This window comes from Lepidochelys kempii, chromosome 7 (genome assembly GCF_965140285.1).
Source record: "Lepidochelys kempii isolate rLepKem1 chromosome 7, rLepKem1.hap1, whole genome shotgun sequence".
NCBI classification, from domain to species: Eukaryota; Metazoa; Chordata; order Testudines; family Cheloniidae; genus Lepidochelys; species Lepidochelys kempii.
The window spans coordinates 94477602-94491253 of NC_136386.1; the positions used below are offsets into that span (position 1 = coordinate 94477602).

A 13652-nucleotide genomic window follows, 5' to 3' on the forward strand; every position below is an offset into this window, starting at 1 on the left:
AGAAGCAGTTGAAGCCTGGGTTTATTTTCCAGAGTTACAGAAAGCTACTTAATAAACTGTGAAGCTTATGATAAGATCTGAAAGTGGGTGAACCTCAAAAATTGAAACTGACTCTCACAAATAAATGGGTTTTGTAGTTTTATGTTTTGGGTTTTTTAATACTGGTCAAGGTATTTCAGTAAATCAAAGTACTAATTCCTGCTTTGTTTGGCATCAACATCTATATTCTACACTTAAAAAAATAAAATAAAATAAAAAATTAAAATTCCTGACTTCAGAATGTGTTGCTCTTGAACTGCAATATGTTTAATTGAACGAGCAATTGTAGACTTTTTGGCAGATATAAGTATTAAACACTGGTGCTCTAATAATTTTAAATTTATACTATACAGTAGAATCTCAGAGTTACGAACACCTTGGGAATGGAGGTTGTTCGTAACTCTGAACAAAACATTATGGTTGTTCTTTCAAAAGTTTACAACTGAACATTGACTTAATTCAGCTTTGAAATTTTACAATGCAGCAGAAAAATGCTGCTTTCCCTTTACTTTTTACTAGTTGATGTTTAACACAGTACTGTACTGTATTTGCCTTTGTGTGCGTGTTTGTGTCTCTCTGCTCCTGCCTGATTGCGTACTTCTGGTTCTAAATGAGATGTGTGGTTGATGGGTCAGTTCGTAACTCTGGTGTTCATAACTCTGAGGTTCTACTGTACTGTGTAATGTGACAGAGTCAATCTCTGAAAAGCTTAAATTTCAATTTCTGACTTAAAGACGAAGTGGGTGAGGTAATATCTTTTATTGGACCAATTTCCATTGGTGAGAGAGACAAGCTTTTGAGCGAACACAGAGCTCAAGAAGAAGGAGCTGAAGAAGAGCTCTATGTAAGCTTGAAAGCATGACTCTCCTACCAACAGAAATTGGTCCAATAAAATATATTACTTCACCCACCTTGTCTCTCTCATACCCTGCTACCAACAGAGCTACAACTACACTGAATAATTTGTGACTTAGGTTTTTTAAATTGTAAACATGGAGGTAAACTTTAAGTTCAATAGTAAGAATAAAATATAAAGCTTCTAGTCTGCAAATGAAAGGAAAATTCAGTATTAAATCTGACTCATGCTCCTTTGTCACAAATGCACCGTATCAATATTAGGCTCAGCATATAATTACTTTGACACTGAGTCATTGTAGATTTAACTTAAACATATTACTTTAGTGCTTTGTGAGGGGAAAATAGGGCATAGCAAGGCTGAGAAAAATGACAATAATTCTAATGGTATTTTTAGCAGTGATGCCAAGTTAACATTTAAGATGTGAAGCTACTGTTTAAATTGTCCAGTAGTTTAGTTTGCTTCATGATCCAAACTGAGATTTTCTGGGTCACTGGCATGGAAGGAAAATCTTATTAGTGCAATAAATGTGGTCTTCAAAGTGAATGAGATCATGTATATCTTCTGTTGTAAAGGATATGATTGTAGCTGCACATTTTAAAATAAACTTCAAAAAGTAGGACTTCTCAAAATGAGCTGGATTTTAGTGCTCTGTGTGTGTGTATATACAGACAGCTTTTTCTGGAGGGAGGGGGATTTAGTGAAGGAACATAAGTTGCACCTTCTCATAGGACACTGGTGTAGGTGTAAAAAGTAAGTTTCCTATGAACAGAGGAAGAGACAGTTGCTCTCCTGTATTTACAAAAGGCTTATGCTGGTATTACTGATAAATTATAAAAGCTCTCACTGTGCATCAAAATGGTATAGGGTTGTTCAGCCAAAGGACCGTAACTCTCCCTCAATTCTTCTAGTTATGTTCCTAAATCTAACAAATACTTATAAACTTAAGGACACATTCAAGTCTTCTATCAAGATATCCATGTGCAATGGCCACGGAAATCAGATGACAGGAAGCTGATAATTTGTACCCTACTCAGCTGATATACCTCATTATTGCATCACCCAAGGATAGAATGTCTTAGGCAATGTCTACACTACGAACCTTACAGTGGCACAGCTGCACCACTACTACGGTGCAGCTGTAAGATCTCCCATATAGCCACTCTTTGCCAGCAGGAGAGAGCTCTCCTGCTGGCATAACTAAACCACCCTCAATAAGTGGTGCTAGCTATGTCGGCAGGAGAGCCTCTTTTGCCAACATAGTGTTGTCCACACCAGCACTTTTGCTGGTGAAACTTATGTCACTCAGGGGTGTGTTTTGTTGTTGTTTTTTTACACCCCTGACTGACAAAGTTTTACCGACAAAAGTGGTAGTGCAGACAAAGCCTAAGGGATGATGTAGAGTTTGTTTAATGTTTGTAAACTGCTTTCTGAGATCATCTGATTACAGGAATAATAGAGGGGGGGGTGTATTGTTGCTCTATCCCATATCCAACATTTATTTCACTGAAATGTCGGCAAGGCCAAATCATAATAAAGGCTTAATATTACGAAATATAGTTCATATTTAAGGTAAATCAAAAGGGCTTTTTGGTACTAAAAAATAACCCTTTAAAGCAAAGCTATGTCAAAGTAATCATGCAGATATGTACAGGGAATGCTATGATGATGAAATACAAAATTAGAGGACAGTATGCTAAACCACTTTGGCACTCACCAGAGCTAAGTGAAATCTTCCTTTTCCACCCCAATTCCTGATAAAAAATATATAGCTAAGTCCCAAGGTAGATAGCTTGATGGTTAACATATAATAACTGGTTTCAGAGTAACAGCCGTGTTAGTCTGTATTCGCAAAAAGAAAAGGAGTACTTGTGGCACCTTAGAGACTAACCAATTTATTTGAGCATGAGCTTTCGTGAGCTACAGCTCACTTCATCGGATGCATACCGTGGAAACTGCAGCAGACTTTATATACACACAGAGAATATGAAACAATACCTCCTCCCACCCCACTGTCCTGCTGGTAATAGCTTATCTAAAGTGATCATCAGGTTGGGCCATTTCCAGCACAAATCCAGGTTTTCTCACCCTCCACCCCCCCACACACAAATTCACTCTCCTGCTGGTGATTATATATATATATAATAACTGTGGCTATAATCCAAGGTTACACATCAACAGGAAAATATTTAGGGTATATGCAGTTTTGAAATGGTCACTTTCTTAGTGACAAATCTTTTATAACTTACCTCAAACTGTGTGAAATGTAATAATTGGTCATAAAGTAAAAACAGTGTCTTCCCACTAATGCAGGAAATAGATCCATGAATGGTTTGTATCCTTTGCCTGGAAGAGGTAATATTTCTTTAACACAGAACTTCTACTTGTTTTCCCACTTAAATGCTCTCATGAAAGCCACTTTCAAAAACTAGATCTATCTAATAATCTATATGTTCTTATATAGAACACTGGGAATCTATTATCCTCATTACTGTGTGGTTGGCTTTTGTTGGTGGTTTTGTTTCTATTTTTCACTCTTCCTTCCACCTCCACATTCTGCTTTGCTTTGATGGTATGTACCTAGGCAGCTGGGAAGGGATTCCTATGTACTGAAATGCCACAACTGCTAGATCATAATGCAAATGCAGTTTAGGCTGCACTGCCATGAGTAAGATGGGCAGCAGGGGTCAGCACAAGAGATAACCAATATCTCACAAAACACGGAACATAGAGAAATTGTTAGGAGCAGTTACAGTCTGTCCTTAGGGTTGCCACCCTCCCGGATTGGCCAGGAGTCTCCCGGAATCAGAATCAATCTCCCGGTTGCTATTGAAAGCAATCCAGGAGATTTTAATAAGCCGCTAAAAGTCCAGCTGGCAGCACAGCGGGGCTAAGGCAGGCTTCCTATCTGCCCTGGCTCCACATGGCTGCCAGAAGTGACTGGCATGTCTGGCTTCTGCGCACTGCCCCCACCCTAAGCACTGACTCCGCAGGTCCCATTGATCAGGAACTGCAGCCAATGGGAGCTGCAGGGGTGGTGCCTGCAGACAGGGGCAGCGCGCAGAGCCACCTGGCTGCCTCGAGCCCAGGAGCCGGTCTCTTCTGGGAATCGCCCGAGGTAAGCGCTGCCTGGCTGGACCCTGCACCCCCTTCTGCACCCCAACCCCCTGCCTCAGGTCAGAACCCCCTCCCACACTCTAACTCCTCCCAGAGCCTGCACCCTGAACCCCCTTCTGTACTCAAACACCCTACCCCAGCCCTGAGCCCCCTGCTGCACCCAAACCTTCTCCCACACCCCCTGTCCAAGCCCCCTGCTGCACCCAAACTCTCTCCCACACCCTGAGCCCTCTTCTGCACCTCAGCCAGGAGACCCTTCCCACACTCTGTACCCCTGGCCCTAGCCCAGAGCCCATATCCCGTCCCACACCCCTACCCCAGTCTGGTGAAAGTGAGTGAGGGATGGCAGGAGGGGGGATGGAGTGGGCGGGGGTGGGGCCTCAGAGAAGGGTCATGGCAGGGGGCAGGGCAAGGGTGTTTGGGTTTTGCAATTAGAAAGTTGGCAACCCTATCTGTCCTGGTTATTTGTGCTGCTTTTGTGATAGTGTCCAGAAATATTGAGCTTTTGACAGAATTAAAGGCTTGAGTGGGACCACTATAGGCTGCTTATTGTGTAGCCATTTCTAGATCTCTATCAATTGGTTTAGGTAGTTAGATTTCTTTAAATTGTGCCCATCCAGAGCTCTGGGAACACATGCAGAATATTAGCACACACGTTCCTCTCCAGTAGATTACAAGCCAACAACTGAAATAACTCAGAAACCTCCATCCACAACACCTCCCATAATTAAACGAATGTCCACAAATTAATGTACAAGAACAATCCAAACTAAAAACTTCCACAAATCCCCATTCCCACCCTCTCTGGAAACTGTTGAAAACTGATGGGATTTGCAATGTAACCAAAAGGTCATCAAATTCAAGCTCTGGCAGATCAACGGTTCCAAAAGAGAGGCTACCTCACTAAGAGTACCCTGCCAGCAGCCACCTCCTGGACCCTCTACAAGAGGATAGTCCGCTTATGGCCCTCAGCTGATGTCAACTGTGAAAATAGCCCATTTGCACCCTACAAAATAATAGAGAAATAAATATCTTTCTGCTTTGCACCTTTAATTCTTCTGTTGCTCAAGAGGCTCCCTGATTCCTTTTGGTCACAGAGATTATTAAAGTATATGGCAGACTGGAACCAGTTAGCATGGCATCCTTCGGGACCTACAGTACCATCGGTGCATTCAGACTTCCATTTTTTGAAAATTTCTAGAGTTAATAGTTTAGATAGTGACTCTTCCAAACATTGTACAAATTGTGGTAATGCATTTAATCTTTTATTCTATTTTATGGTAATTGTTCTTGTCTGATCATCCCTGCTTTCCATTTGGTACAAGAATTTACCCAGACATCTGAGGTTCAACAATATAAGTCAATTTTTTCCTGCTCCTTAACTCTGACGTGCATCCAAACAACTGGATGCTTTTGTTATACCAATAAAATAAAAACCAGCAGGATCTTATGAAAGGGGATAAGACCAAAATGTCACTTTTATTGTGAATACAGAAAGAATCATAGTAGGCAGTCAGTTACAGCTATAACATTTCATTCAGTTTCACATTCATTCACACGTTCATTCACACACACACACAGGTTCTGCAGCTGCTATATAGTTACCAGTCCTGAATGTAGCTTGAGTTCGTGGCTTGGGTTCATAGCTTGTGGTGGCTAACGGGCCAGGAAAGTCGGGCACAAGGAAGAGCTGGGTCTCTGTTGGGCATGCACCGATGCCCTTCCATGTTGGCAGCAGAATGTTACCCTCCAAAGTCTTCCATCTCACCCATCCTTTTTGTAGGCTTTAGTTTGAATCCAGAGTCTATAGGTCTTGCTGTGTCACGCTGCCTCTAGATTCAGTGTGATTGATCACTCATCAGTTGCAGACCTGACTTTCAGCCTAGGACCTGGCTTTGATGTTTCTTCAATTGTACTTTTGTTCTTTTCTTTTTGAGGGTGGACTCCTCTTACTTTGTCAGGGCTGTTGTCTGCATCTTCAGCCATTGGGTGTTTACACTTTATTTCATCAGGACAGGCTGGGGCTGGAGGTTGATTCCATCATCCATACGTACCTCATTCACACATCTAAACTAAACTAGTAAGATTATCGCAGGGTTTTGCAAAAATGAAGGTTGCAGCAAGCTTTTACAAAATGAAGTGAGCATTTTAAAATGGAGTTTGGGACAAGTTAAAATGGAGTTTGAATTACAATATGGACAAGTGTAAGGAATGACAAACAGTGAGCAGAAGTTACAATGTTGAAACAGTGTAAGTTTCAGCGATTTTAAGCAGCAATTGGATTGAAAGTGAAACTCAATTAGCCAGTTATTGGGGTAACCAGTTTTAAGAATGAATGTTTCATTCATAAAACTTTGCTTATGAAGTTATATTAATAAAGTGAACAATTAAAAACAATTTCATTGATCAGTTCTACACTTTTGCACCCAGAAGCAGAAATTCTGAGAGAGGGAGTGCGGGAGAGAGAGAGAGACTAGTTTCACACATTTCCATCTTAGTTGAAAGCAGGAATTATGGAAAGCTATCAAAGCAAACTTCTTCATGGGATTTCCTGCCAAATTTTCATACCAATCACAAAGCCTTTTGAGGTTCAACCAGCATAACTTGAAAGGCATTAATGAGACTTCAAAACAACAAATCAAAATACTGTTCCGTTAACCAGCATTTGAAAGAACTATGTAAAGCATTTGCTTTTCCGATAGTAATTTTTCTTTTCCCATTACAGGTGGAAGTGAAGCCATATGTGTTGGATGATCAGATGTGTGATGAATGCCAGGGCACTCGCTGTGGTGGAAAATTTGCTCCGTTCTTCTGTGCCAATGTTACCTGTTTGCAGTATTACTGTGAATACTGCTGGGCAAGCATACACTCTCGTGCTGGGCGAGAGTTCCACAAACCACTGGTGAAGGAGGGAGGTGACCGGCCACGCCATGTTCCATTCCGCTGGAGCTGAACCCTATGCTTAAACCCAGCAGCAAGTACTGGAGTAGATAAAATCGAGGTGAAAAGAAGAGAACGCTGCCTCAGGGCTTAGTGTTCTGGAAATCTGTGCATTTGTCCTCGACTTTAACGAAGATATGGGTCTTTTTATTACTATTATTATTATTTACAGTCACATTACTGAACTCAGTGTCCAGTATAATACAAACCGGCAGAGTGTAACTGTACTGATTTTGCACTTTGATTCACACAAACATCTGCTTGGTACCTTAATTTCCTACATAAGACTTGTCACTAGTGACGTTACGTAGACTGCCATTCTCATCAGCCACCACTGGGTTGATGTGTATGTGATAAAGATTTTTTATTATAATTATTATTTTTATTTTTGAACTGGAGCATGCACTTATTTTCAGAAACTTAGACTTGCCCCTAGCAGATGACTTACCAAAGGTAATACTCACAAATAGGTGGCAGATGTAGCAAAAACTTAAACAGATATTCAGCAATCATTAGTTTGGGTCATTTAGAGGTAGGAATAACCCTTAAAGAAAATAAGCCTTTAGTTGCTCTCCATTTTGACTTGTAAGGATGATACCTCATAAGCTGGATCAGATTTTTTTCTTTGTTTTGCTGAGGGTGGGTTGTTTGTTTGTTTTTTTAAAGTCTTTTAGTGTTATGTAAATGTATGCTGCAATAGCTTTTGCTGCTATTAAAATGGTATTACTAATACCATAATACTCTATTCAGGCTAGGGTATCAATTTAAAAAAATGAATATGTGATTAAAAATAGAGAGATGGCTGCTGAAAGGAGATCAGTATAGCATACAGAAAGCTTCCAAGGAAGGTCAATATTTTTGACTGCATGTTTACTTAATCAGGTTGCTGCATGCAATAAATTTTATATATGTCTAATATAAAACCTGCCCACAATGCACAAATTAAGAATCTATGTAAGCTACAAAATACTGAGTAAAGGAAAAAATGATTACTAACTGGAGGAAGGCATGCCTCCGTAAATGTAATGCTTCTGAAATTAGGATCAGCCCATTACAGAATGACCTATATTACAGCAAATATAAAAAGTAGATGTAGGATATTCTTAAAACAAATTTGTGGATGGTAGATGAAGTACTTTGCGGTGCTCTGTTATATATTGTGCAATTTATTTTATATAGTAAAGTGATTATGTCTAGTACTGTGATCAAACTTAACTGTTAAAGCCTCATATCCAACATTAACACACTTTTGACAGTTTATAACAGGCATATAAACAAAAACATGAGCTCTTAGTTACAATCTCTCTCCTAATGCTTGCACCATTTATGTAGCTGCAGACCTTGTCCAGAAGACCAAAGAGCTCATACTAGCTTACATACACTACCGATCAGATAGACTGTCAAACTGAGAAACTAGGCACATTTTAAAGCAAGTTTGGAAAAAGTGGGGTGCTAAAGAAATGTCTGCACACAAGTTAATATGAGATGTCTGCTTTCTGGGTATGGCGTTAACTCTTTGATCCCTGGATGTATCCTGTGATGCTTGAATACAATTAAGACCTGCTTACACAGTAGACATTTATTTAGCATGTCCAATGGGACAGTAGATAATAGCATAAAAACACACTTGGTGTACTTACGATTGTGAGACTGTGTACACTGTTCCCCTCCTCCCTCCTTTGTTTTGCAGTTCTGGGGACAATCTGACTGGATATGACACCGCATAGTAGATTTAAATGTTCTGGGTTTTGTTTGTTGTGATGTCCTTGTTTGTGTCTAATTTAGTAAGATTTTTTTTTTTGTCAATGTGTAGTTGCAATTATTGGCTTTGAAAGAAACTTTTCTGTTTTTGAAAAAAGAAAAATAGTTTTTTACTGGTTTAAAATGCTTATTATAATTATCCCTTTCAAGGTTACTTCTGGGCTTTTTGGTGATATTGTTTTTTCCAGCCCAGATGTCTGTCTTTTTTTTTTCTTTTCTTTTTTTTCATCTGTAAAAGACATTTGGTTATGCACTACTTTTTGTATCTAGACAGTTTTCAACAGTCGGCCAATGATTTTTTTTAAAGAAAAAGGCATGCTTTCTGACTGACATGATCTTTTGCAATACCTCAATTTTGAAATATAGGAAAGAAAATGATATTTTCTAAGTAAGTTTATTCAGAAAAATATATATTAATTTAATTCTGCAAGAAAATGATTTAACAGATGGGTAACTTTATTTTTTTCATGCTTATTTGCGTTTTTTGAAAATGAAGAAGTTAAAGCTTTATAACTGTAATATTAAAGATCATAGCTAACCTACAGAAATCTACCTAATTATGTGAAATAAGTAAACCTTTTTGAAGAAATTCCCCTCTTTCATGTAGAGAGACACCCCAGAGAGAGAGAGACAGACAGAGATGAAGATGTACAGTACAGCATAAAGTTGGATTAAAACTAAACAACAAAGTTGTCATAAAGAAAATATGTAAACACAAACTCCATTTGGTGCTGAAAGTTGTGAACAAAAGGTGAAGAAATATTTCCCTTAATTTGTATATTTATAATCAAGTGTGATTATGCACGACTGACCAGAATTGTGAGAGTTTTTCTGTTTGTATTTTTTAAAGAGAACTTTTTTAGTTTATTAAATTATAACATGCTCCCTTTTGTTTTGTACATGAATGTGCCCCTGAGTTATTAATGTTCTATTAAGAGGGTCCTTCAAAAAAAATATTTTTTAAAATAAGGTGTTCTGAACTGCAACTTGATTAAGAAGCCCCTGGGTACAACAGGTCCTATTGTGGCCTTTTCTGTTGTGAGACTTGAACTAGTCGATTTTTTTGAAGGCTAACCTAACCTCGACTATTTGTTGTTATGTGCAATACTGTTTGTACTGTTTGTATAAAAAAAAAGAAAAATGAAAAGAAAAAAGGCATAAATCTTTATTGCAGATTTATTTTCATTGCAGACTTTAGACATTGTGATTCACTAAGATCATTTTTCTACTGTCAAATATGTACCTTTTCTTCATGCTGGTATATTTTCAATAGTAATGTAGCCTTTGTACTGAGACAAATTTTCATTGTTATTTTTAGAAAGATTTTTTGCTAAGAAAAAAATTAAACATATTTACATATTTTTCATTTTTATTTCATATTTTCTTTAAGGAGTGCTTTCTCAACCATTAATATAGTTATTTCTGGGAGAGACTTTCATATCTGGTCAATGTCATTAATATTATTTTGTATTTTTACTTGGAATAAATTAATTTTATGATGCTAATTCTTTAAAAGTTTATTTTTTTCATTTTCAGTTATTTTTGAAGCTAAAACCTTTGTAATATTGTTACTAAAGTGTCTAGTTTTTGAAATGCAAAGCTTTATGTATTAACTTGCTGATGTGGTTTACAATAGTGTGGCAATGATGAAAATGGTTATATAAAGTGATTGGAAAATGTAATGAATAATTGGGCAATAAAATGACAGAATGAAGCAGAAAAATGTGATATTTTGAAAAGCCTTTTCCTTTATCAAAATGATTTAGGGAAACAGGGATGTCACAGTACCAGTTCACTATCTAGATTTATACAACACCAGTGCCGATGAATGCTATTGCTATTATAACGAACTAAAATCTACTGAAGTAATGGGTTTATGACCCTGTCTGTTCAGCATAATGCTCCATTGCTTTTTTTATCATGAACTTATTTAAATTCTTCTTTCAAACACTGTCTTCAGTTGAATGTCCTAAAATCTGCCCTATCCCCTTTGAATGTATTCTGCCACCATCTTTATTTATTTATTTAATTATCCCCTTTCTGAATAACTTCCCTTCTTTCATAATTTTTCACTGATGACATGGAACAGACGTAGAAGAAGTAAACATGTTAACGCAGGTAACTGCATAATTTTCCAGTGGTGTTACCATGTATTATTGGTAGCCATATAGTTAATGCAAAATAATGTATGTCCTTTTCTGGTAGCAATGCAGTAACCCATATCACCACTACATGTGACAATTTGTTCGGCTCCTTCATCTTTTTCAATTTTTATTTGCTTTTCTTTTCTGTCTGTCCTTTTAGTCTCTTGCATACGCAGCATCCGTGGCTGCCATGAAAGCGTCTCTTCACTTTCTCTTCACCGCTGCTCACCTACCCTTCCCTTTCCATATTCTCCCGGCAGAACCCACATCCCAGAGCCAGTGACTCTTTACTCTGGTGCCTAAAACAATCCAGATTGAAACTGGTGTTGCGTAAACAGGGCATACAATGACCTTCTCTGGAGAGATCAGTTATTTCAACTGGTTTATTGATGACCTTTCATAACTAATGTATGCTGGTGTGATAGAGGTCACCTACAACTTGTAGAAAGAAATGTGTCCAGAGTTGGGCCATTGTGTGTATCCTCTGTGTATTCAGTTCCATAAGTAATGTATAGACTAGATCACTAGAATAGTGAGGTAAAATTTAGACTAAAATTAGGTACTACTGGTTGGAATATTTGCAAATATAAAAGAGTTTAAGGATTGAAGGGGGGAATAAAAGAATTTCTTAAGTGGTACAAAGTTTATGCTTAGATTTCTGCCTACATGCTTGTGTTTTATAGCCTCCTTAGCAAGGCATGGGGTAAAATAAATTGTATTGCAAATATGCTGTTAGCAAATAACTTGCTGATTTCACTATCTCTGTTAGAATAGTTTTTAAAAAAAAACCGCTTAACTGGGAAAAGCTCCCATGTTAATATTTCAGTATTGTGACATCTCTACTTGCAAGATATGAGTGAAAGATTAGTCACAGATTTGTACAAATGTCTCTTTTGTTTAATCTGGCTTGTACGTAGTTGCTTGTTACACTGGTTTGTATGATGTCAGCTTTTTTTTTTTAAACCAGACACACTTTCTTCTCAATCTCAGCTGCTGTAGTGTTCTATCATGCCACAGAGTATTTTATATTCATGTTGGTAACTACTCTATACCCCAAATGGGTAGCTGGTCAGGAACTATAATGATCATGTAATTCTGGCACATTTAAATTTTATATGAAAACAAAATTTAGCAACATGTAGAAAACCAGGATGCTAATATGGGATAATCATTTCAGCTATTTTTTCCTGGATGTAGTTCTGTTGGGGTATAAAGTATTAGATATTTGTAATTTTGCTGTCAAAATAATGGACATAACTTTTAGAGTATTCACAGCTAAGATCTCTGTACTTGTTTTTCAGCTAACTAATTTTAAATGTACTGTATCTTTTATTACATGTTTTCTTGGATTGTTTTTGCTAGTAATCCTAACAAGGCTTCTACCTTTTTGGCTTGGACTAATGCTTGTATGGAACTGCAGTACTGTGACTAAACATGGAGCTCAATGCTGCTATTGCTTAAACTTTGTAGTTTGGACTTTATTTTTTCTGTAATAACAACTTATTAAATCTAGTTGTATGAAGTACTGACACTTGTCATCCTTTGCATATTCTAAGGAAAGCTTGGGAAATGTATTATGGGGATATATGATAGGTTTTAAAAATCAGAACTTATACTAAAAACCTCTTTACATTGATTAGTTAAGCAAAATACACCTGCTCACATGCACAAAAACTATGCTTGTCAATTATCTTTTTTTCTTTTGATGTGAATTCCACTTAATCTTTTTCTTTCGCCTTCAAAATGTAAGAGATTTTGGGAGATTTTCATGTCTGAAATCTCCCAAAATCACTCTTAAATTTAACATTAAGGCATTAATCTAATTAAATTGAAGCTGAATATAGAAATTTTACTTCATATGAAATTAGTATAAAGGGTGTAGGGCTTTTTGAAAGGGCAAAACATAATTACCATTCAACTGTATTCGTACAAAATTTGTTTTGCTACCAAATGAGTCATGCAGAACAGATTTCTTCATCTCCTCACAGAAATGTAAGTAAGCAGAATGAGTTGTTTTCCCCTAGAAATGTGATTGTATATTTCAGTATTCAAAGTTTTTGATACTTATTTCTGTCAAACATGCTTGGGAGCACACAAAATGTGACAAAATCCAATTTCTCCCATAACATGGAGTTTATAAACATGCCTAAGAGGTAAGTATAGGGTAGTTTATGAAAAGCCTGTCTGGCAGTTTTTGACTGGAATAAATATTGTCCAATATGTTCCAATGCTGTAGAGACTGGGAAAACCTTCAATACTGTTCTGTGAGAAGCTGTAAAATTGTCTCTTTTATAAGATCCTGAAAAAGATCTCATTTTATCACCTACCACTTCTAGGAGTTTGTCTTTCACAATACTAACCCAAATACCTCTTAAAAAAAACCAAAAAAACCAAAAACAAAAAAAACCCTCGAGATAAATTCAGAGAAGCCAACAAATATTAGATGTTTAATTTTGATTGCACTTGCTTTATCTGTAGCTTCACACTAGCCACATGCTAAAAGTTGGACTGATCAACAAGAGACAATTATATTACTATGTATTTAGTTTGTGCTTTGTATTTTAAGGATAGGAGGGAGGAAAAATTAAGTGAAATAAACAATTAGAGCAATGTAAAATATTTCTTTAGAAGGGACTCTTGTTCCTATCTGGTGAACTCACCTTTGCACTCATTCAATCCTGGTGCAGCATCTGTGCAGAGCTGGTCCCCCTGGTGCTAAGTTAAAGCAGCCTGAAGATTGTTGTAGTTTATACCAGCTGCAACATGAACTGCATTAATACTACCTAAATCCTGCT

The 13652-nt window shown here is 37.3% G+C and overlaps 1 protein-coding gene across 10 annotated transcripts in view; it reads left to right on the forward strand.

Moving 5' to 3' along the window:
• The window catches only part of CPEB3 (cytoplasmic polyadenylation element binding protein 3), a 189909-nt gene extending 177527 nt beyond the window's left edge, over positions 1–12382 (forward strand). For 9 of the 10 annotated variants that reach the window (XM_073353901.2, XM_073353907.2, XM_073353911.2 and 6 more), the window contains one exon: positions 6738–12382. In XM_073353901.2, coding sequence (XP_073210002.1) covers positions 6738–6965 — 228 coding nt within the window. In that variant the 3' untranslated portion in view covers positions 6966–12382. The remainder of the gene's footprint in view (positions 1–6737) is intronic. The other variant, XM_073353906.2, reaches the window with a different exon arrangement.
• Positions 12383–13652: the final 1270 nt, after the last annotated feature.